Source organism: Gracilinanus agilis, chromosome 2, assembly GCF_016433145.1.
Source record: "Gracilinanus agilis isolate LMUSP501 chromosome 2, AgileGrace, whole genome shotgun sequence".
NCBI lineage: Eukaryota > Metazoa > Chordata > Mammalia > Didelphimorphia > Didelphidae > Gracilinanus > Gracilinanus agilis.
In genome coordinates, this window is record NC_058131.1 from 552,844,194 (window position 1) to 552,868,404 (window position 24,211).

The window sequence follows — 24,211 nt, forward strand, 5'->3', positions numbered from 1 at the left end:
TAGATTGTAAGTTTCTTGAGGCCAGGCACTGTCTTTTGCCTCTTTTTGTGTCCCCAGCTCTTAGCGAAGTGCCTGGCACATAGGGGCTTAATAATGAATGATTGATTGGCTAATTCAGACTTTGGATAAGCCACCAAACCTATCTTCGTCTCTGTTTTGTTTTGTTTTTTAACCTGTAAAATGAGGGAAGTATAAAGTGATTTGTAACATTTCCTTTCAGTCCTGATAGTTTCTGGATTCTATGGCAAAACATTAAAGGACAAACCTAGTCAGCCCTCTATTACTTCGAACACGTACAGTTTTGCTGTTAGATTAGGTCCCAGGATACTAGGGAAAAACAAGCTCCATAGCAGCCCCACCTTTTCCCTTGTTATCTCTTCATTAAGCCAGACAGTTCCTTAATCCTGCCAGCTTACAAAGCTTTCGTCCAGGTACTCTTAACAAGCCTAATAAATTGGCCCAGGCCCACGCTCAGTATTGTAGTGTTTCCAACCTAGGAGCTGTTCTTACAAATGAGGGCTTAAATTCTTTATAAATCTGATCTGAAGTTTCAACCTAAAATCCACTTTGTGAAATAGTAAACTCATAAAAAAATTTTGACAACAGAGATAAAGCACATATTTTGCTTTTTTTGTTTTGTTTCTTTACCTAAGTCTTTTATTTTTTATTCTAATAAAATTTGCTAAAAAAAAAAAAGTTCTAAGAAGGTGATAGAAGAGTAAAAGTGTGAGGGAAAGCATGGTGAAGGGCTATAGATTACTATTTTTCTTATTAGTACTCTTCTCATGACCTCTCCCAAAAAAGATGAATTATACGTTATCATACAAATAGAGAGGTTTTTAACTACTACTTCAGAGTGATGGAGGCTTTTAGGTTTTTCTGTGTCCTAGTGGAGAAGGGGTAAAAAATTTGTCTCTTCAGTTCTATCTGTCAAAGGACAAGATGATCCCTCCTGAGGGATTGCTATTTTCTCTTTGATACATTGAATAAAGAATTTAAATTATCATAAGCTGTAAGAGGGCTTTCAAAATCTAAATACAATATAGCTAGAAGCATTAAACCATAATTCTTGCTAATTTATGTAGGATAAAACATTAAGTCATATTAGTTGGAACTGAATGGTTAAAACTAAGACACACAGCTGCTTACTTTGGCCTATCAAATGAATAGTTTAGAAGAAAACCTGGCAATATCATGTATATTTCTTACGTCTATCTATAGGAAACTACATCTGTTCCATAATCTTTTTCCTCTGCTTTCTCTTGTATTGTCCCCTAATATTATTCTTCTTTCTGTTGCTCTTTTACAGATTGGTGAGGAGATGAGCCAGAATAGCTTCATAAAGCAATATCTGGAAAAACAGCAGGAGCTGCTCAGGCAGCGACTGGAACGAGAAGCTCGAGAAGCCGCAGAACTTGAAGGTAATCTTAGATTGTCATCCGCTGCCTTTTCTAAATTAAAAGGATTTAGCTTTGTCACAGATTAATAGGTTTTTATGACTATGGTGTCTCACTAGTAAGGCTGTTTTAGGTTGGAATTGCCACTTTTTGTCTCTGATAATCTATAAGGCTAATCACTCACCTTTTGTCAGCAAAAAAAAAAAAAACAACCTTCAGTTGACATTTTTTGTTGTTTTCTCTCTTTTTTTTTTTTAGTTGACTTATTTTGATTAGAAATATTCCTTCCATTAGATAGATAGATCTGGATAGAAGATATCTGCTAGGTAGATGAGGTTTTTGTGTGTCCTTTGCTTTCGGCCCTTCTATTCATACTCACATGTTGAGTGCCCCCTCCCTACCCTCCCCCCCTCTCTTTTTTGTGCTTAGCAGAAGCCTCAGCCTAGTCAAAGGACAAGATGAACTATCCTGAGGGAATGGTTTCCATGCTGCCTCCTGTGTTTCAGGATAGTCTGTAGAGGAGACACCAGACCTAGGGCTCAGCTGATAGTATGTATCCTTCCTCACTACAATGCAAAGCTAATGAAGATGAGGCTATCAGCCCTTCTTTGTCTGTAAGATTGTATGACAGTAGCAGAGAAATTCTTTGACATTGACTTCTGATGATATGTGCTTCATGGAATTGATTCAGCTTTCATCTTTACCTTGTTTTACTTCTTAAAAGTTTTTTTTCTCCCACAAACCATCTCTTCTTAGCTACCTCTATTCTGAATTTGGCCAGCAATCATAGCAATACTACTAGAATTTACCCTTCCCTGTCACTTCACATCCATCCTTCCTTCCCAATAGGCATCTTATAGTAATTTTTTGAGACTTTATCATCTTTGTCATTGTCAGAATTCATTATGCATCTGTAAAAGGGAAAGTTATTATGGTTGGACTGAATATTAAAAAGGAGTGGTTGCCAATGAATTAATTCAATTCCTAAATGATTTTTTTTAGCAATGTATTTATAAAATATAGGGAGAGAATGAAAGTAGAGAAATGAGAAGAGGGCAGAGTAAGAGATCTAGCTTAATGAACTAGATTATGTGTTCAAGTTTTGGCTTTACTCCAGCAGGGCTCCAGAGGTCCCAGCTGGAGAGCCTAAAAGTCAATTAACAAGAGTTTTAGCCACGAAGCCTCCTCCCAATCAAGGGCCCTTCCAGAGGCTAGTACCTCCAGGGAAACTAAAGGAGTCAGCCTTTTTTCACTCACCACATGGTAGTACTAAGGAGAAATATAAAGCAGTCCATGGAGCCAGAGCTCTTCCAGGTCCAGTTCAAGGCAAAGAAGTGTCTTACAGGAAGTTGTAACTCCCTTTTAAAGGTGCTTCTTTTTTGTCACTTCCTGTGCATTCCTTCTATTTTGCATGTACCAATCACAACAAAGGCTTTGCTTAGGACTGCCCAGGGGGCAGTCAGTCGATTCTGATTGTCACCCACTCTTGCACAGGTGGGTCACAGACCTCCCCACTTGAGAATTAAGTGGTGGTATTTACACTTTTATTGATTAAATCTAGAAATGGGCAGGGTAGGATTAATTCCATCTTCACACATCTCATTGTACCAAATTAGATGCCATCAGTGAAGAATTAATATAACCTGGGCCATTCCAGCTGTTTTGATAATGAGATTAAATCTACCTTGTCCATTCTCAAATCTAATCACCAAAAGTGTAAACAACTCCACTTAACTCTCACAGTGCAAGAATGGGTGATGAATCAGAATTGATTGACTGCCCCCAGGCAGTCCTAAGAAAAGTGTTTGTTGTGATTGGACACGTAAACTAAGAGGAAGGCACAGGAAGTGACAAAAGAAATGGCCCAGATAAATTGAAAGTACTTCCGGGGCTCTCTCTTGGCTTTGGACTCTTAGCTGCTTAATTCTTCTTGTGGTGGGTGACTAGGACCTAGAGGAGCTCCGACCAATAGTTGAGACCTTGGACTAAGTGAGACTACTGTTAATCTCTCCCTTGGAATTACATGTGGTGAGTGTAAAGACTAAATCTTCCTGGACTTCTAAAGGAACTGTTCTTTCAAAAGAGTCTCTGTGACTGAAGCTTTGTTTCATTCATCTCTGGGGCCTTTCAGCCTTGGGCTCAAGGCTGAGCCTCCTCCGACCTAGGACTAATTAGATCTGCCTGGGTTAAACTAGGGGTCTCGGAGCAAATAATTTAATGTGTTAGATTACTTATCCAATCCCAGTGATGGGCAAACTGTGGCCCGAGGGCCAGATAGGGATGGGGGTGGGGGACCCTGAAATGTTCTATCCTGATGAGTGACATTCCTAATCTGAGGAATACAATGAGTAGGATACAATACAATGAAACTTCGAAAGAGTTGCCTTAGAAACAGACTGACAGGTGAGCATTTCCCTCTTTAAAAAGTTTGCCCATCACTGTCCTATCCTATCCTCTCTCTGATTTTCTTATTTCTCTTCCTCTTTTCATTTGTAAATAAACTTCCATAAATGTCATTTTTACTTGAGGATATTCCTTAATTGGGGATTGATAATTATTCAATTCCCTGGCAACCAAACCTTTTAATATTCACCCAACTGAAGCCCCTTTTTACCCCTTACACTGTGTACTGGCAATTTAAGACAGATGCTTTAATGATAGCCCTTGTGTATAAGAATATATAGATAATAAGAACTAAACTAATATGTGACTAGTAAGATACTAGCATTTTATATGTCATAGTTAAAGGTCATCTAGGGAATAGAAGGGGGATAGTTAGGTGGCAAAGTGGATAGAACTCTAGGCTTGGAATCAGGAAGGCTTATCTTCATGAACTCAGATCTGGCCTGTGACACTTGGTGACTCTGGGCAGATCACAATTCCATTTGCCTAGTTCCTCATCTATAAAATGAGCTGGAGAAGAAAATGGCAAACTACTCCAGTGTCTTTACCAAAAAGAGTCAGAGAAATGACTGAACAACAGGGTGTAGAAAGCAAGGCGGTATAATTAGAAGAATTACTAAGGAAGTTCCATGCTTAGTGTAGTGGATAGAGCACTAGACTTGGAAGTTAGGTTAGAAGATTTGAGTTTGAATCTTGCCAGAGACAGTTAACCATGTATATGATTAAGAGAAAGTAGTCTAACTTCTCAAAGTCTCAGCTTTCTCATCTGTGAAATGTAGGTTTGTAAAGAACAAAATATTTTTTTCAAATCTCAAAACACTATATAAAAGTAAATTGTTTTCATGTTAGATAGATAGATAGTTAGATAGGAAATGGCCAGGTCTTTCTGATTCAAGGCTTCATGGAAGAATTAAGGAACTGTTAAATTATTAGATTGATGGTTTGGTTTTTTTTTTTATTGATTAAGAAAATATAGCCAACGAGCAGTTTTACATGTGTCATTGATCAAGACCTATTTCCATATTATTAATATTTGCCATTAGGGTCATCACTTAGCGTCTACATCCCTAATCATATCCCCATCAACCCATGTGATCAAGCAGTTGTTTTTCTTCTGTGTTTCTACTTACTCAGTTCTTTCTCTGGATGTAAATAGAGTTCTTTCTCATGTCACTCAGAATTGTCCTGGATCATTGCATTGCTACTAGTAGAGAAGCCTATTACATTCAATTGTGCCACAGTGTATCCGTCTCTGTGTATATGTTCTTTTGGTTCTGCTCCTTTCATTCTGCATCAATTCCTGGAGGTCATTCCAGTTCACATAGAAATCCTCCAGTTCATTATTCCTTTGAGCACAATAGTATTGAAGGGAAGAACATTTAAAGGATAAAACAGGGGCAGCTGGGTGACTCAGTGAATTGAGAGTCGGGCCTAGAGACAGGAGGTCCTAGATTCAAATTCAGCCTCAGACACTTCCCAGCTGTGTGACCCTGGGCAAGTCACTTGACCCCCATTGCCTACCCTTACCACTCTTCTGCCTTGGAGCCAATACACAGTATTGACTCCAAGAAGGAAGGTAAGGGCTTAAAAATAAATAAATAAGTAAATGAATAAAGGATAAAACACTGATTTTAAAAAGGATCTGATAAAAAAACAAGTAGAAAGATTATTCAAAGAATTTTTAAACCAGCAACTACCATTGTATCTTCTATGTAATTAAAATTCAGCTAAAAATCTGTCGTGTTTTTTTTTAAGTCAACTTCAAGTTCAGTTTTCTGACCAGCCCACATTTCATAATTTAGTTCATTTTGAAAGCAATTCTTTTAGACTACTTTAATAGGTTTCTTTTGGAGGTCTAATTTTTTAAAAATCCTAGGCTTTTCTCATAATTTGGCAAGTTTTATCCTTGATGTACTCTACTTTTTTTTTTTTTTTTTTAATTTTTTTAAACCCTTAACTTCTGTGTATTGGCTCCAAGGCAGAAGAGTGGTAAGGATGGGGCAATGGGGGTCAAGTGACTTGCCGAGGGTCACACAGCTGGGAAGTGTCTGAGGTCGGGTTTGAACCTAGGACCTCCCATCTCTAGGCCTGACTCTCAATCCACTGAGCTACCCAGTTGCCCTCTGTACTCTACTTTTAACGGAAGACTTTCAACTGGAGGTAGCCTCTTAGAAGTTCTACTAAATCATATCTGGAATTTAAAAAAAATATTTTATTGAAACTGTCCTTTTAAGAAACTTTTTTAAAATTGGAGTTTAACATGGAATAAGGAACATTTCCATGTACAAAGAAAAAGAAAATTATATATATAGCTGCAAGTCTCTATTATATACAGCTTGCTCTTTTTTTTTTTTTTTTAACCCTTACTTTGTCTTCTTAACAACTCTAAAACATAAGGGCAAGGGCTTGTCGGTTGGGGATTAATTGACTTGCCCAGGGTTACATGGGTAGGAAGTGTCTGAGGCCAGATTTGAGCCCAGGTCCTCTCTACTCCAGGCCTTGACACTCTATCCACTGTGCTACCTAGTTGTCCCCATATGATTTGCACTTTTTAAAAATATATATATAATAAATTCAGCATATTACTTTGATAGATGTCTTCCTTGTTTGTTTCTTCTGAACTCCCTCTGTTCTCTTTTGCATTTTTTAAATGCTTCAATGACTTTTTTTTTTTTTTTTTTTTTTTGGCAACATTATTGCTAGGAACCTTTCTTCTCAAACTCTTCCCTCCCAGTGGAAAAAAAGAAAAGAAAAACACATTCCTTGTAACAAGTGTGATCAAGTTAACAAATTTACATATTTTTCTTTGTCCAAAAATATATGTCTTTGTCGGTAGATGGGTATCATTTTTCATCACTGATCCTCTGGAGTCATGAGTGGTCAGTGCACTGATGCTTTCTTAAATCTTTCAAAATTGTTTTTCTTTACAATGATGTTGTTACTGTATAAATTGTTCTTCTGGTGCTAATCAATTCACTGCATAAATTCAGGCAAATCTTCCTAGGTTTCTCTGAAGCCATCTCCATTTTATTTCTTATGAGATTTTAATTTGTTCTATCATTTGATGGCCATGCTCTTAGGGTCTAATTCTTTGTTGCAACAAGAGCTGATATGAATATTTTTATACATTACCCAGGTTCTTTTCTGACTACTTGAGGACATAGACCTGCTAATGGTATCATTACTGTCAGAGTCTGCATAGTATAGTGGCTATTAAGATACTATGTCAAATTGCTTTCCAGAATGACTGGATCAATTCACAGCTCCACCAGTAGTATGCTGTTGTGCCCATCTTCCTCCCGCTGTTTCATTTTCCTTTTTTGCAATCTTTGCCAATCTGATAGGTATGAAATGGAATTATTTTAATTTACATTTCTCTGAGTGTTAGTGATTTGGAGAATTTTTTTCATATCTTTTTTATTCATGTTGGCTATCAAACCTTTATCAGAGAAACCTGTTGCAAAGACTTTTTTCCCAATTAACTTTCCCTTCCAGGTTTTTTTTTTTTGTTGTTTTGTTTTGTTTTTTTTACCCTTGTACTTCAGTGTATTGTCTCATAGGTGGAAGATTGGTAAGGGTGGGCAATGGGGGTCAAGTGACTTGCCCAGGGTCACACAGCTGGGAAGTGGCTGAGGCCGGGTTTGAACCTAGGACCTCCTGTCTCTAGGCCTGACTCTCACTCCACTGAGCTACCCAGCTGCCCCTCTGATTCTTTTTAATTCTTGTTTAATCATGAACTCTTTCTTTATCCATAGTTGTGAAAAGTATTTTCTTGTTTATTCCTCTAATTTGTTCATAATGTTACCTTATATATCTAGGTCATGTATCCATTTGGACCTTGTTTTGGTAGATGGTATAAGATCTTGGTCAAACCTTAATTTGTGCCAGATTACATTTAGAATTATTAAGAGCCATTTTGGAGGCTTCTTGTTAGTTCTGCCTAACAAGAACTCCTAACTAACTTCCTACTTCCTAGTCATTTCTCAAATATTTATTGAGTACCTGCTAGCTGAAAGCTAGAAGGCATTGTAGAACTCAGGAAAATGTTATAAACAAAGAATTGCAAATAGAAATATATGCGACATTTTCAGGAACTAAACTGATTTGGTTAGGATAAAGGGTTTGTTTTGAGGAATATTAAAAGAGATAAAGTTAGAAGAATTGGTTAAATGGTTAAATAAAAAAAAGCAAATAAAGGAGATATATAGATTCAAGGACAGCTTGGTAGAGGAGTGGATAAGAGCGACAAGCCTAGAGTTCAAAGGACCTGGATTCAAATATGACATTAGGCACTTCCTAGCTTTGTGACCCTGGGCAAGTCTATTAACACCAATTGCCTAGCACTTACTGCTCTTCTGTCTTAGATTTGATACTAAAAGAGAAGGTAAGAGTTTAAGGGAAAAAAAAGATCTATAGATCAAGGTTTAAGTGTCTTAATGCCGAAGGCTCACTGCTGGGCTACACTTATTGACATCCCTGGTGGAGAAGAAAAACTACAGCTGGGAATTGAGGAGAGAGCAAAATAATGAAATATCTATTATTTGTGGTGAATAGTAGGTTACCCTTACAGTTGTTTTAGTTACTTTATGTTTCAACCTGTAAGATTACTACCTCTGAACATGGATTTTAGAAAAAGTTCAGGACTTGTTAGAAAACTTTCATGAAGTGTTAGCTTAGAACTCTATTTCTAAATGAATCTGAGTTAATGTCAGGTATGTATCTAGTACACAGATTTATTCAGGTATAAATTGTAAGTCTGGCATGAGAGATAAGAGACTTTTAGAATGGCATTTTGGTTGTTGATAATAGATTACTTATAGATTTCCAGGGATTCTCTGTGATTTCCTGGTTTGAAGATACATTATAATGACAGATCAGTCTAATGAATTCTTATCTGGTGTTCATCTTTATCATTCTGATAATTTGAACCCTATCAGGTGTTTGCCAGTAAGCTAATCAGGTTATGCTGACTTAGGTACTTTCAATTTGTAGACATTTACTATACATATACTATACATACATATTATGAGAGAAAACCCTAGATAAGATATATTAAATTTTTACTCCCCAAGTGTAAATCTCTTCTAGATTTTCATCTATCTACCCCTTGGTTTCTTAAATTTTTTCTGCCTCTTTGGGGAACATATTTTTCATGATATCTCAACTACTTTTGGTCTCTCTGTATCCTACCTAGTCAATTTGTGGGAAAATCCCCTTTTCCTTAGTTCAGCTATCAAAAAGTTGGTATTTTTCAGAAGGAACTTTTACCAGGAAATATAGAAGAGAATAGGCAATTATGTAGTATCTAATATGTATCAGATACTGTGTTAAGCTCTTTACAAATATTATATATGATCCTCACACTGATACTGTGAGATAGGTGCTATTCTTATCTCCATTTTACAGTTCAAGAAACTGAGGCAAACATTAAGTGACTTGCACACAGCTATTAAGTGCCTCAGGCCAGTTTCAGGTCTTCTTGAGTTCAAATAAAAGAAAAACAAGACAAATACCAAGACTTAAGTTTATAGTGTATAGCTTTCTTAACTGCATATGACGGGTTGCACTACCAAATAGCTTAATAGGCATGCAGGCCTTATTCATTTTGTTATATTTAAATCTTACCTAGTTGTGATGTTGGAAAATGTTAGACCAAAATGCTTAAATTTCTTGGTCAAGATAAGAATTTCAGTGGGCATTACTGCCAGTATCTAGTTGGATTCTTCTGCCTTCACAAAGCTTGATTCCTATTTCTTTTTTCTAGTTGTGGGTCTCTCAATTGTCTAGTCTTCAGCCACACTACTCCCTGTGAATTCTGACCCAATTCCTGGCCTTCTGGCTAAGAAATCATTTCCTTTTCTCATTCCCAAAAATTCCTTCTCTAGTTTTCAGATCACCCTACGCTGATGTTACCAATAGTCTTTATCACCTCTCTCCTTGAATTCCTGGGCTCTCGTCACATTTCTGACCCATTTTCTCTTATTTGGTGAATATGCTGCAAGAAAATCAACTACTTGTTAAGTCTGGTTGTACCCCTTGTTAACATTCAGCTTTCTTACTTCTTTTCCTAAACTGGCCTCTCATCCTTGAGTCATGAACAGAGAAGCCCTAGGCAGCTTCTGTGACAGGCCATCTTTCCCGGGTGAAGCCTGCCTCTCATTACCACTCAAGTTCCTTCTCATGCCAGGAGCAACTTTCTAATTTCTTACCTCTTCCCATTTCAGAGTTCACTCTCCCTTTTGAATTGACCATTTGGTTCCTGTCAGAGGGATGCTTCTTGTGCTTCAGTTAGTTTGTGGACCAGTGATAACTGGCAAGTTTTTAGTGCAGTGAATAGTCACAAGAAAATTGCCAGTCCCCTCTCTTCTCCAGCTTCTTTTTAACCTCTCACCTCATTGCCCCTTGGATCTTCCAGAGGTTCTCACTATAGTTATTATTTTAAAAGTGCGGAGTTGTCACACAAAATAAAGTTAGAAGATACGTTCTAGTTACCAGCTTCTTTCTTGCACACTTCTATAGTTAGCGGCTTTACCTCCTCAAATATATTTCTAATTCAAACCGTTCTGAGTTTTCATTTATGATTATTATAACACCAACAATATTGGTCTTTAACAGATGATTCTTAGACATTCCAGAGGGTCTGGCCACTGTCCATTCTTCCTAACCTTAGAAATTATAGATGCAGGTGAGTGGTGGGGAGATGCATTAGGGGAAAGGGAGCCAGAGAGCACCACTTCTCCCTAAATGTTCACAAAGAAAGGCATACTTACTATATTCTTACTACTTACCTACAGAAGGAAGGAAAAAAAACCCCAAAGGACATTATTCTGTGGGAATAGTTACTGGTCACAATCCTCAAACCTGGAATTAAATCTGTGATGTGGACTTGTTTTCATACATGAGATAAGCACTGTCAAAAATACTTTGCTTTTATTCTTTAACTGGAAAAAAGCATTGTTGTTCAAATGAAAGGGGAAATCACATTTTAAAACTTAGTAAAGTAACAGCCTAAAAGAACCTTCAAACAGCATGCTTAGGATAGGAAAAAATGTTTTAACAATAACAAAAAAAATCAGTTATCTTCAAAATATTTGACAGAATACAATCAAATTCACCAGTTAACAATATTCATAGAATTTTTCAGTGTTTTCTTGTATAAAATATCAAGTCTCTAGTCTCTTACCCTGTTATGAAATTTGGCATCAGTCCTACTTGAGAGAATAATTCATAGAGCTCAATCAAAAGAACTCTTAAGTAAATTCCCACCAATCAGGTAGAAGCTTTCTAGGCCATTTCATGTTAAGACAAAATCAGAAAAAGAGAAGAGCTTAGAGTTAGAACTCATACTTTCTGCCCTGCTGGGGACATTGATTTAACCCACAGTTTGTCCATCTTTGATGTGGAAAGTAGTCTCAACAGTGACATAGAACCAAGCTAGTTAAATATTAACTTAGAATATAATCATCTTCAGACCATTTAAAATCCTATTTCCTCAGATATGTTTATAATTCTACCTTATCATAGAATCTTGGCCATAATGACCCTTTGAGGTGTTTAACTGAATTGAATCCAACTCCTTCATTTTGCAAATGAAGAAACAGATGTCCAACTAAGAAGATTAAAGGACTTGCCAAAAATCCATTTCCTTCCTCTGAAAGAAAATAACTTTTTTTGTCAGCTAACATATAGGATGTTCATGCTATAGGGCAGTGATGGCAAACCTATGGCACAGGTGCCAAAGATGGCACACAGAGCACTCTCTGGGGACACTCAGCCACCCTCACTCCTCACTCCCACTCCCAGAGTTAGTTACTAGAAAGGCAGAGGGACTTAGGCTGAGCTTCTTCCCTCCCCCTCTCCACCATGCCTGACATTTTTTAACATCCCCCAGCCCTCTGCCCAAGCAGCCCAATGGGAGTACATAGGGTGTGAGGTGGGCAGCTCACAGGCAGCAGAGCTGGAGGGGAGCAGAGTGCTTGGACCACTCCCCTCCCCACACTCTCTGAGGAAATTCCTCTCTTCCTCCAGCCCTCTGCCCATCAGCCCAATGGGAGCATTTTCTCTCTTCACTGTGTGAAGTAAGGGGGGGTCAGGGTGTATCCAGCATATGGGGGGGGAAGGGCATGGCACACAGTCTGAGGGTGGATATGGAGCCCAGCATTCCATCTCTAAAAGGTTCACCATCACCACTGCTATAGGGTGAATATTTAATAGTCTGTAACCAACTATTTAAGCAAAAAATGGATGTGCTCTGAAAATCTGTTTAAAACAAGAAATTAGCAGTCAGTCATAAATAAGGCTCACCACTCAATGAAATCTTGAATTTAGGGGCTGAGAGTAGCATATTCATCTTTATAAATAAGAGGACTTTGTGTTTGACTCCTAAGTAAGGAAGGCAAATGGAAAGTCCCTGGAAGTTTCTGTATATTTATTGGAGTTAAATTGCAGAGCAGAATTGCTTGTTTTTAAATGTTATAGCCTGCTCATGCCTACCTTTCACCTTTCCATTGCAGATTGCCATGCTTTATAGCTGAAGAATTACTTAGAAGAAATGGTATAAAAGATAATCCATAGAGAAATAAATGTATGATTAGAAACAAAAATAAGCTGATCACTCAGTGAGAGTAAGAGATAATTAATGGACAACCTGTGGGCTCCACAGATAAACCATGTCATGTGGAGGAAGCCCCCAGCCCTGCCCTCTCCCAACATATTGGATGAGCAGGAGTTGAGTAGCTTAGGTGGGCATGGATGGTTTGCTATCTGAATTGTTTGAAGGAACACCCAGAGAGAAAAGGAATGAGCATTTACACAACAACTCTGCAAAATAGATGCTGCTGTTATCCTCATTTTAAAGTTGATAAAACTGAGACAGATAGAGGTTGTGACTTGCCCCAGGTCACACAGCTAGTGAGTGTCAGACTTTTTTTTTTTTTTAACCCTTATTTTCTGTCTTATTAACAACTCTTAAGACAGAAGAAGGATGGAAGGCCAAATAGGATTAAGTGACTTTTGTCCATGGTTACAGAGCTAGGAATTGTCTGAGTTCAGATATGAACCTAGGTCCTCCCAACTCTATACCTTCTCCACTGTGCCACCTTGCTGCCTCACAAGGTACTATTAAAACTCAGATCTTGGGGGCAGCTGGGTAGCTCAGTGGATTGAGAGCCAGGCCTAGAGACAGGAGGTCCTAGATTCAAATCTGGCCTCAGACACTTCCCAGCTGTGTGACCCTGGGCAAGTCATTTAACCCCCATTGCCTATCCCTTACCACTCTTCTGCCTTGGAGCCAATACATAGTATTGACTCCAAGATGGAAGGTAAGGGTTTTAAAAAATATTAAAAAAAAAACAAAAAACCCAAATAGATCTTCTTGAATCCCAGTCCAGAATCCTATCCACTGTACCACCTTGCCGAACCAATTAGATCACACATCCTTCAACATTTACAGAGCCTGAATTGGTTTGGGAATATTTTTTAAATGCTCAATAAAAATTAGAGGTAAGATCCCAATTATAGGATTCTTAGAACTTCTTTCTGGGAGATTCCAGAACCTATACACTTATTGAAGCAAGAAATCAGTGTTTATATATGTCAGTCTGAGCAGAGTGGACTTCATGTTAGAATTCTATAAAGAAAACGTATGTAAGGGCCCCTTATAAGATTCTCATCTCATTTACTTTTCCTTTTGGTAGGAAAAAGCTGTTCCATCTCTGAAGAGAAAGGTGAATCTGATGATGAAAGGCCAAGAAAAGGAGAGAGACGGTCATCCAGAGTGAGACAGGTAACTACCTCCTGATGCAAATATCTTTCCCAGGGAATAGAAACGTTTCTCGCCTAAATGGATGATTTCTCAAGATTTCGTGAAGATACAGATAAATGATTTCAGGGTCAGCAAACATAAATAAGCACCTCCTATGTGCTACTTTGCTAGATGTTGGGGAAATATAAAGTTTAAATGACAAATCCTCCGCCCTCATGAAGTTCACAAACTAATAGATTGTGTTATTATATAAATAAAATATACAATAATTTATGACGAATTCTTAAACCAAGTGCTATTTAAAATTCAAAGCGCAAAAATAAATTACCAGGGGGCAGCTAGGTGGCTCGGTAGATTGAGAGCCAGACTTAGAGATGGGAAGTCCTAGGTTCAAATCTAGCCTCAAACTTTTCCTAGCTATGTGACCCTGGGCAAGTCTCTTAACCCCCATTGCCTAGCCCTTTCATGGGATTGGTTCCAAGATAGCAGGTAAGGGTTTTTAAAAATAAGTAAATTGCCATTTGGGGTCCAAAGGAGAGGATAAGGAAGGAAAGGCTTTATAGAGGAAAGAGCATATTAAAGCTATATCTTAAATGGTAAGGGTTTCAATAAATAGAAAAGGAGGCATTCCAGGGAAAGCAAACAGGAAAGGCACTTGAAGTGAGATATGAGAGAGAGAGAGAGAGAGAGAGAGAGAGAGAGAGAGAGAGAGAGAGAGAGAGAGAGAGAATGAATGAGAATGAATGTATATGTGTATGTGTGTATGCAGAATTGTAAACAGGGCAAAGAGACAGGCTACTCTTTTGGTGACTTCACTGGAATGAAAAAGTGCCACATTTTACCCTGATGGTGTCAGTACCATGTTCCTTTCGATATCAAGGTGTGTTATTTCTGATCCCAACAGAGTTTGGGAAGGTCTTACTCCCTTCCTCGAAATCATCTCTCTTTTCCACTCCCTTGGTATCCATGTAACTTAAAGCATCTCTCTAATCATCCCGATTGCTCATGAAGCCCAATCCTAGGCTGCAATAGCAAAGGGCTGAGACCCTCTGCAAAAATGTGGAGGTGTTGAGAGTAGGTGCTTTTAGTGATTTACTGTTGAAAACTGTGTGGATGCCCTTTCTTGTTGACAGTGGTCCATACCTCTTTTCTCATATTCAAGGAAGAATAAACCTCAGCCTTCATGATCTTGCCCCTATGTATGTGGAAGGGGTGAGTTAATTTTCTTCGAGGGTTCATTTGGCGACACTTCGTCTGGGTACAGTTTGTAATCAATAAGTAGTCAATAAACATTTATTAAACTCCTACTGTATGTCAGCCCCTGTGCTAAGAGCTAGGAATACAGATACAGAAAAGAAAAAGGACTTACCCTCAAGAAGCTTTCATGAGACAACATACAAAGCTGAAAAGGAGGTGGGAGAGAGGAAGAGCGGAGAAGGTACTAGGGTGCTAGCACCATAAAGTCAAAGAAGTTCAACATAAGTATAGTTTGTGGGTTGAGAGCCAGCCAGGGAGTTGATCAGAAGGGGGGTGGTTAAAGGGGAAGATGAGGAGTTCAATCTTAGAGGCAGAGGGTACAGATGAGGGTACAGGATAATGAGACTTTCTAATGATAAGGTTTCCAGGGAACATGGTAGAGAAGTTGACCCAAAATGAGTGTAGCCAGAGGGGTGCCCCCTCCTTAAATGGAGATTGAGTTTATACTGCTCCTGGTGCAGACATTGTAAATTATTTGTATGTGTTCCATAATGAATAAACTGGTTTGGCTACTCATGAGAGGAGGGAACAAATATAAATGATATTGTGGAGTTAGAATTAACAAAACTTTGCTTGTGATTTTCGTGGTTAATGAGAGGCAGAAGTTTAAAATGACACCATGGTTTCAAGGTTGAGTGAGTAAAGAAATGGAAGTACCATTTACAGAAATAGAGAAGTCAAAAGGAGGGGAAAAAAATAGATGTGATTTTGGACATGCTGAGGCTAAGATAGAACATCTAACAAAAAATATCCTATAGGAAGTGAGATTCGTGAGTCCAGGTCAGGGTTTAAGGCATAGATGTGGGACTCCACAATATATAGCATTGAGTACAGTGAAGAATGTAAATTAAATTGCCAAGGGAGAGCATGAAGAGAGCAGAGGCTAGGAACAGGAACAGACTTTTTTTAATCCTAGCTGCCCAACAGGGACAAACTCTTAAGGAAACACCAGCTTTAGGAAAGCCAGCAGATGAAACTAAAGAAGTAATATAGGAAGAGAAGCAGATGTCACATGTCACTGAAGCCAAGGAAAGAAAGAGTATCCATGAGACAGTGGTCAGCAGCATCCAAAACTACAGAAGAGTAGTCATGGAGGATGAGGACTGAAGGAAAAAAGTTCTTTTGGTTCAACAGTAGAGAATTAGTGACCTTTAAGAAAGCCATTTCAGGGGGCAGCTGGGTGGCTCAGTGGATTGAGAGCCAGGTTTAGAGAAAGGAGCCAGGTTCAAATCTGGCCTCAGACACTTCCCAGCTATGTGACCCTGGGCAAGACACTTAACCCCCATTGCTTAGCTCTTAGTATTGATTCTAAGACAGAAGGTAAGGGGGTTTTTTTGTTTGTTTGTTTTTTAAACCACTTTAAATCATATCAGGAAAGCCATATTTCAAGGAATTAGCAAATTGTCAATGTTTTCTGTCTGATTTCTAAATTCTTTCCTTCCCTCCATTTTCTCCTCTACCCATTAAGAATGCAGGAAATATGATAACATTTTTATATGTACTCATGCAAACGTTTATTTCCACATTAGTCATGTTGCAGGCAGGGGGGGAAACCAAGGAAAATAAAGAAAGTGGGAAAAATATGCTTCATTCTGCACTCAGAGTTCATCAGTTCTTTCCCTGGAGGTAGATAACATTTTTTTTTGTCATGAACTGGAATTGTCATGGACATTGTTTTGATCAGAGTAGCTAAGTCTTTCACAGTTAATCATCTTTACAATATTGCCATTATTATATATACAATATTCTCCTGGTTCTGCTCACTTTACTTTGCATCATCACATATAAGTCTTCCCAGGTTTTTCTGAAACCAGACTGTTCATCATTTCATATATCACAACTTGTTCAGCCATTCCCCAAGTGATAGACACCCATTCAGTTTCCAGTCCTTGGCCACCACATTAAAAGAGCCGCTTTAAAGATTTTTGTACATATAGGTCCATATCCCTTTTCTTTTGTTTCTTTGAGGTATATGCCTGGTAGTGGTATTGCTAGGTCAGTAGTTTATGATGATGAATAGTTTAATAGCCCTGTGGGCATAGTTCCAAAATCTTCTCCCAGGATTGTACCCGTTCACAACCCAACCATCACTGCATTATAGTGCCTCTATTTTCCCATATCTTCTCCAGCATTTGTCTTTTCTGTTTTCTTGGCCAATCAGATAAGTGTGAGGCATGATACCTCAGAGATGTTTTAATTTACATTTCTCTAATCATTAGTGATTTAGAATATTTTAAGTATGACTATTGATAGCTTTGATTTCTTCTGAAAACTGCATGTTCAAAACTTTTGACCATTTATCAATTGGGGAATGGCGCTTTTTTTTTTTTAAATAAGTTTGGCTCAGTTCCTTAAATATCTGAGAAATTAGGCTTTTCTCCCCCCACAGATTTCCTGCTTTCCTTCTAATTTTGGCTACATTAGTTTTGTTGAAAAAACTTAGTAATTTTGTGTAATCAAAATTATCCATTTTTTGACAGTAAAAAATTTTGTTTAAAAAAATGACCTCTGATGCTGTGCTATCTTTGGAATCTTTTAGAATTAGGATTGTATCACATAGTCGAAATGTCTTATATTAAAAATAGCTTGTTGGCTAGGAAGAAGGACTAGAGTCAGTGATGAAATTGATAATAAGATATATAAAAATTAATTTTTTGAAATCAGGCCTTGCAAGTTCCATCAGTAGGGAGCTCCCAATGAGGAACTTACTGTTCCAGTACAGATCAGCACTTTCTCTATGACTTTATTATCTTAAGAGAGCCACTTAGGGCATTCCAAGGTTAAATGACTTGCCCAGGGTCAAAGACTCAATTCAAAAGCCAGTTCACTATCCTCCATGCCAAGCTGCTTTTAAATAAAAATAAGGCTTTTTAAAAAAGGAAATTTTGTATTATCTCCCCTCTTTTTATAGTATCTAAAGTCATTGAGTTTCTTCCTCCATAGTGTCAACCTAGATTTCTTTTTTTTCCTCCATTAGATCCGTTAGCAGGCAAATTCAGAGCTAATATATACTCTTATGTGCTCCCCCTCACACAACCCCTCCCCCCTTTTTAGGCACGAGCAGCCAAACTCTCTGAAAGCAGCCAGGCTGCTGAGGAAGAAGAGGAACGGGAAACACCTTCCAGAAATCTGAGGGCCAGAGCAGATCGAAATGTGAAAACAGAGGAAGAGGAAGAAGAGGAGGAAGAAGAGGAAGAGGAAGAAGAAGAAGAGGAAGAAGAGGAGGAAGAAGAAGATGAGGAGATGCAAAAAGTTGTTGAGCTGCCAGTTCTGAAACAATTTCAAGGGGAAAAGGAAGAATCCAGAGCAGCATTTCAGGAGGTAATGGAGGGGGTAACCAAAGGCACAGAATCCCAGGAACAGGAAGGGCTAGAAAAAGGAGGAAGAATAACAGGGGCCCAGGAGGAGGCTGAAGTTTGTCAGCTAGCCAGACCACAGCAAGAGAAAAGTGTGAAAACATCAGAAGTTGAAGTGGAGGAAGAGGAAGAAAACAAAGGAGAAAAAGAAGTAAAAGCTGTAAAATCCCCAGAAAGAAAACAAAAATCTCCTTCCCCACCTCGGCTAACCGAAGATCTGCTGAAGGTGTCCCTTAGGCCACAACCAGAACAGGTTGCTAGAGAGGAAGAAACTCCCCCACCCCTGCTGACCAAGGAAGCATCCACTCCACCAGCCCCTAGTGAGCCCACTACTGGAGAAGAAACAGAACCATTGGAAGGCCCAGCCCCCCCTGACCTTACCCAAAGGTCTCCTCCCTTTGAAGAGGCTGAGGCCAAAGAACTACTAATATCCCCACACACTGTCCAGGTGGTAGGAAGGCTGCCTTCCTTGCCAAGCCCTCCCAGCACCAAAGCAAAGTCTCCAACAGAGATAGCACAAGAGGAGACTTCCCTTATTCCAACTGAAAGAAGCACAGGGACTAGACCCCCAACTGAGGAGGCTCTTCAAAGTGAATCAGAGCATTCTGTCCCATTAATTACTCTAAAAGCTGAGGAATCAAACCTAATCAAGGTGAACACTGAGGTTCCCCCTGAACAGCCACCATCTTTGGTGCAGAAGGATAGAAAAGGAGATTCCCCCACCCCTCTCCCAAGCCACAGGACAAAACGTTCAGCTGACTCATCACCTTCCAGCCAATCATCATCATCTTCTTCCACTTCTCGGTCAAGATCCCACTCTCCGGACAGCTCAGGCTCTAGATCCCAATCACCTCCCAGATCTAAGCAGAGGGATTCATCTTGGTCACGCTCTTGTTCCAACCCACGTTCAGGAACCAAAGTGGGCTCCAGGTCAACATCAGAATCTAGGTCCCGTTCTCGGTCCCGTTCCCGTTCAGCATCAAGCAACAGTAGGAAAGTGAGTATATCGGAATTCAGATGTTCTAACTAGCTTGCATGTATTTGCCCTTGTTTTATATCTCACATTTATATCCCAGATCTTAAATCTGCTCTTCCTCTCAGCTTCCAGACTATAAATATTTCTTACTTTGTTTTGCCTTAGAGTTAGATCTAAATTCCCTGTCCTATAATTTATATTTGGGTGAGTCCCTTTTTCATTCTGAACCCCTATCTCAAGGGGTAACTGAGGCCGATTCCATCTTCTAATCTAAACAAGTTTGAGAATTCTGAGTCATTGTTGACTATTGGATCAAAGAGGCTGGTAATTCTGACAGGAAAGAGAACAAGTTAAAAAGAATTTAAGGTAGTCAGATTAAAATACACAGACTACAATTGGGAATTGAACTGTCTTAATTAGAAATTTATTAGCTTAAACATTGGGATAAGACAGGAGAACAAGTTTTGAGGGTCCCTATGTTAAGCGGAATAAATAGGAAGTGAGAAACTATATAATAGCTTATTGGAGCCATACTTGTGTTCTTATGATGTTCCCACTCTAATTTCCTCAGTCTCGGAGCCCTGGAGTCTCCAGGGACAGCAGTACCAGCTACTCCCACACCAAAGATCCCTCTCCTGGGCAGGAGGTTGTGCCTCTCAGCAGTCCGTCAATGCCACAACAGCAGGTTCTTGAACCAAAGGAGAGGACTACCATCTCTCCAGCCTTTGCCCCAGTGAGGGCTATGAGCCAGGCTGAACCAGTTGAGAAGCATAAGACCCAGAGGTTGAAACCAGATCGGGTAGGCTATGGTACTTCCTTACCAGTGGTCAAGAGACAATCACAATCTCTCTTTTAACATAATAATTATGTAGTATTTTAGGATTTCCAAAACCTTCTCCTCACTATATTGTGAGGTGGGTAGTGTAAGTATTATTATCTCTGTTTTTAAAGAAAAGAACACCGAGGCTGAAAGTTTGTGAATTGCCCAGAGTCATACAGATCTTAAGTGTCAGAGCTTCAATTTGAAACTAATACTCCTGACTCCAAGTCTGGTATTCTTTCTGCGTACCATGCTGCCTGTCCCTGAAGTGAACTAGAGTAGAATAGACACTCCTGTTCAGCTTCTATACTGAAGCCAGAGAAGAAGGAAAGGGGGGGAAAAAGACAGATTTAGGAAGCCCATCGAGGAAAGGAAGAACACTAGGTATAATTTCAGTGTTGTTGAGACACGTAGTCTCAACAAGTAGTCATTTAAATAACTTTAGAGTATACTTAGTTGGTAATATCAGTGGATTATATTGCTCATATTTTAGGACTCAGTTCTCATATCTCATAGCATTTCACAAGATAAAAACAATCTGCCTTTTGTTCCTCATACCCTTGGGTTTACTGCTCTCTTGAGTTATGTAAGTTATTCTCATCTTTGGGTACTGACTGTAACAGAGAAAGGACTTTCTATCAGAAATCAGTCGTGATCTTTCTTAGGTATATACAGATTTGATGTTTTTTAGCCTTCTCTAGCTCATGAAAACTAGACAGACTTTCTCATGTTCTAGTGCCTTGCTGACAAAATCTTAGCCCAGAGCAAGAGTAACCTCCTTTACTCCTTTAGAGCAGAAGTGAAAGTCAGAACTCTTAGCTCTATGTTTAGAAAATAAAAGCTTCCTAATAAGATGCTGCTGTAGAAATTGTCCAAGTGCTTTTCCTTAAGCCATGTTCTACTCGGTGACCCACTTTTGAAGTGAAATGATTGTGTGGTATAGGATAGATAGAAGTTGGGTGCACTGAGATACCAGGATAGGATATGCTCATCAGATCCAGGTAAAAAAATAAGAAATTCAAATTCAACAACTTGCATTCAGCACTTAATGTATGGCGACCACTGTGTTAAGGGAAATACAAAGGTTAGATCTCTAAGCTCTTTGGTATGTTTGGTTTTTCTTGCTTTTTGACAGGGAAGTCCCAAGAAGACTGAAGCTGAAGAGGCAGAACCACTTGCTGCCACAGAGAGAGCACCAGAGGTGCAGACTCCTCAGCATCCAGCCCCAGGAAAGATTCAGCACATTGTGTAAGTCATACATTTGAACTGGGCCCTCATAAATAACTGGCATTTTAGGATGTCGTCATGTTATTTCTCTAGTTCAAAGATTATAGTAATAGAAAGGACTAGTCAACTAATCCAAATCCCTTATTTTATAGAAGAGAGACTGAGGATTATAGAGATTAAGTTGTTTGTGCAAGGTTATATTGGGTAAGAAGAATAAGCTAGGATTTGACCTCCTGATCTTTTGACTTCAAATTATAATGCTCATCATATGTGGAGGCAAAATTTTATCTGGACGGTATATTTTATTATGCTAGAAGCTACTATCAGAATCCCATAGAGGAGTCTGAGAAATGATGCTGAGGGCTGAACAACTGAAGAGATGAATGTCACAACCAGCCATCTCTTGTGGATCAAGCTGCAGGGAATTGTGCTTTTAAACTCAAGATATAATCAGTCCTAGTAAGCTTATGAAATAAAGTATAATGAAACAGTAGGAAAAAAAAATCTTATTTCTGGAACCCTCTCTGCCCCTCTCACACTTGGTGATGACTCAAAAACTCTAGATGTCATAGTTAACTAGCAAGTGTGATACCAGAGACTAGCTTTTAGAAACCATAATTAATATTTTAATTATATTAAGTACTAGTTAGATTCCTAATGTTCCATTGACAGATCTTCTGACTTATTCTGAGACTATAGAAAACTTATGGGATTTTAGAGTTAGAAGGGACACCTCGTCTTTTTGGTATTATTTTCTGGTCCAACCACAACTAGAATATTGAGTGTCCCATTTCAGGAAAGATTCTGACAAACTGAAGCAGGTCCAGAAGAGGATCAGATGAAGGAACTGGAGATATAGCCTAAAGAAAGAGTGGAGCATTGAAAGATGACATGATCAGCTCTTCAGTTTTTACGAGGGCTGTCATGTGGAAGGGGAATTAAGACTTGTTCTGCTGAGATCCAGAGGTCAGACCCAGGAGCAGTGAGTGGAATTTTCAGAGAAGCAGATTTAGGCTTAATATGTGAAGGAAAAAATCCCTAATAAAGAGTTGCAATTTCTAACAATTAGAGTGGGCTCTTTTGGGAGGTAATGGATTTACTATCATCAGAGATGGCAAAGTGTAGATGACCCCATATTAGAAATGTTATAGAGATGGCTTCTATTTAGGTGGAGTTAGACCAACTGGCTGCCAATATGCCTTCAACCTGAGATTCAGTGACTTTAAAGCCACTTCTTTGGTCCTACCCTTCATTTCTGAGTCTCATAAAAATAGTTGGCATATAGAAAGAGACTGAAAAATTACTATCTGATTCCCATTGTAGGTATGGCAGCCATTCAAACAAAATATACCTGACTTAAAAGTTATAATAAGGTGAAGCATTGTGGGAATAAGTTACTCAGTTATGAAGACTGCTGTGTGAACAAGTTTTGTCAGTGTAACACTGTATTTCCAATTTTTTTTTTCCAAGCTTTCCAAGGAACAGCTAGGTAGCTCAATGGATTGAGAGCCAGGCCTAGATATGGGAGGTCCTGGGTTCAAATCTGGCCTCAGATGCTTCTTAGCTGTGTGACTCTGGGCAAGTCAACTTAACCCCCATTGCCTAGCCCTTACCACTCTTCTGCCTTGGAACCAATACGTAGTATTGATTATAAGTAAGAAGTAAGTGTTTTTTTTTTAAAAAAAAAAAATGACAAACTTGTTTCCAAGTCATTTTAAATTAACAATGTGATTTCTCTCTAGGTTTACAGTAGTCAAATAATTTATTTCTGAAGACTCAAAAATAATTTTGTTTTGCCTTTGATTGGGAATACATGCATGGGTTACCTAATTTTCAAGTGATTTTTAACAGGTTTTCATTGCATATAGTTCTTGCCTTTGGATAAGACCCTATGTTAATGTCATCACTGCATTTATCGTGCTATTAAGTTGCATCTACTGCCATCATGTGGCCATTACATTTTGTTTTTAAAACAGGGTTGGCACCACTTCATTTGAGAGATGTCTGTTTTTCCTTCTTGAAATGGGTGCATTATTCTCTGGAAAAGAGTTTTTCTTCTAGGAACATAAAGTGACAACCCATCGGATCCTGGAAGGTGTTAAGGATGGCTGGCCCCAGCTTACATCTCCAGTCAGGATATGGGGTTCCCTCCTGTGCTTATCAGTCTGAGGTACCCCATAGAGGGGTACAGCTTATTATATGTATAACTGCAACTTTGAAGTGGATATTTATAAGCTTGGTGATAGTGGGCCTAGAAAATTGCTTCCATTGTTTCTTGAGAAGCAGATGATTTTTAGAATCCCAGAAAGGTACTCTGCACTATGGTGAGGCAGGCAACTATCACTTTGGGTTTTTTTTTTTTTCCTTTAAAATAGCAGACCCAAGCAGAGCTTTGAACTAATTCTGGATTTTTTTTTTTTCTCTTCAAGTAAAAATGGCTTTGGTTTTTTATTCTACAAATGAAGTAGTCATATCAGTCTGGATTTGATGGATTGAAGGAGGATAAAGGGTACAATCTGTTTCCCCTTTGGGTAAAGAGTGTGCTTGTTCAATGTTTTCTAGATAAGCTATGGTGATGTGGCCATATAATTTGGATAGTGGACTGGTGGGTTTGGGGGGATGGGAGTGGGTTGAGGGGAGGTGTCAGTGTACTGGTAGAAGCACACCAAATGCATACTTCCTTACCTATGCTTACCAGATGGTCTATTCAGCATCCTAAACAAAAAAAAACTTAAAGGCCTAAACCACACTATGTTAGCATTAGATTCAGTAAGCCAGTACCTCAGGTTTTTGCCTACATCTCTGGAGGATCTACTTTAATAAAGTGCAGCACTTTCTGAGAGTTCCTGGGCCTTTGATTCAACCAGTGGCCTTCCAGAACCCTGACCATTTTTCAAAGGAGGGATCAGCAATACTAAATTAAAATGATCTTACTCTTCCATGACTCAACTTCAGTATTCCTGCCCCATCTAAGCAAAATTAAGGGGTTTCAGAAATGGAGCTAACTGTGCT

The 24,211-nt window shown here is 38.8% G+C and overlaps 1 protein-coding gene across 3 annotated transcripts in view; it reads left to right on the forward strand.

Annotated features, from left to right (window-relative positions):
• ACIN1 (apoptotic chromatin condensation inducer 1) overlaps nt 1–24,211 on the forward strand; it is a 40,597-nt gene that overhangs the window by 2,750 nt on the left and 13,636 nt on the right. For 2 of the 3 annotated variants that reach the window (XM_044665252.1, XM_044665253.1), the window contains exons 3-7: nt 1,310–1,421; nt 13,496–13,584; nt 17,875–19,173; nt 19,724–19,951; nt 21,108–21,220. In XM_044665252.1, the coding sequence (XP_044521187.1) occupies nt 1,310–1,421; nt 13,496–13,584; nt 17,875–19,173; nt 19,724–19,951; nt 21,108–21,220 (1,841 nt within the window). The remainder of the gene's footprint in view (nt 1–1,309; nt 1,422–13,495; nt 13,585–17,874; nt 19,174–19,723; nt 19,952–21,107; nt 21,221–24,211) is intronic. The other variant, XM_044665255.1, reaches the window with a different exon arrangement.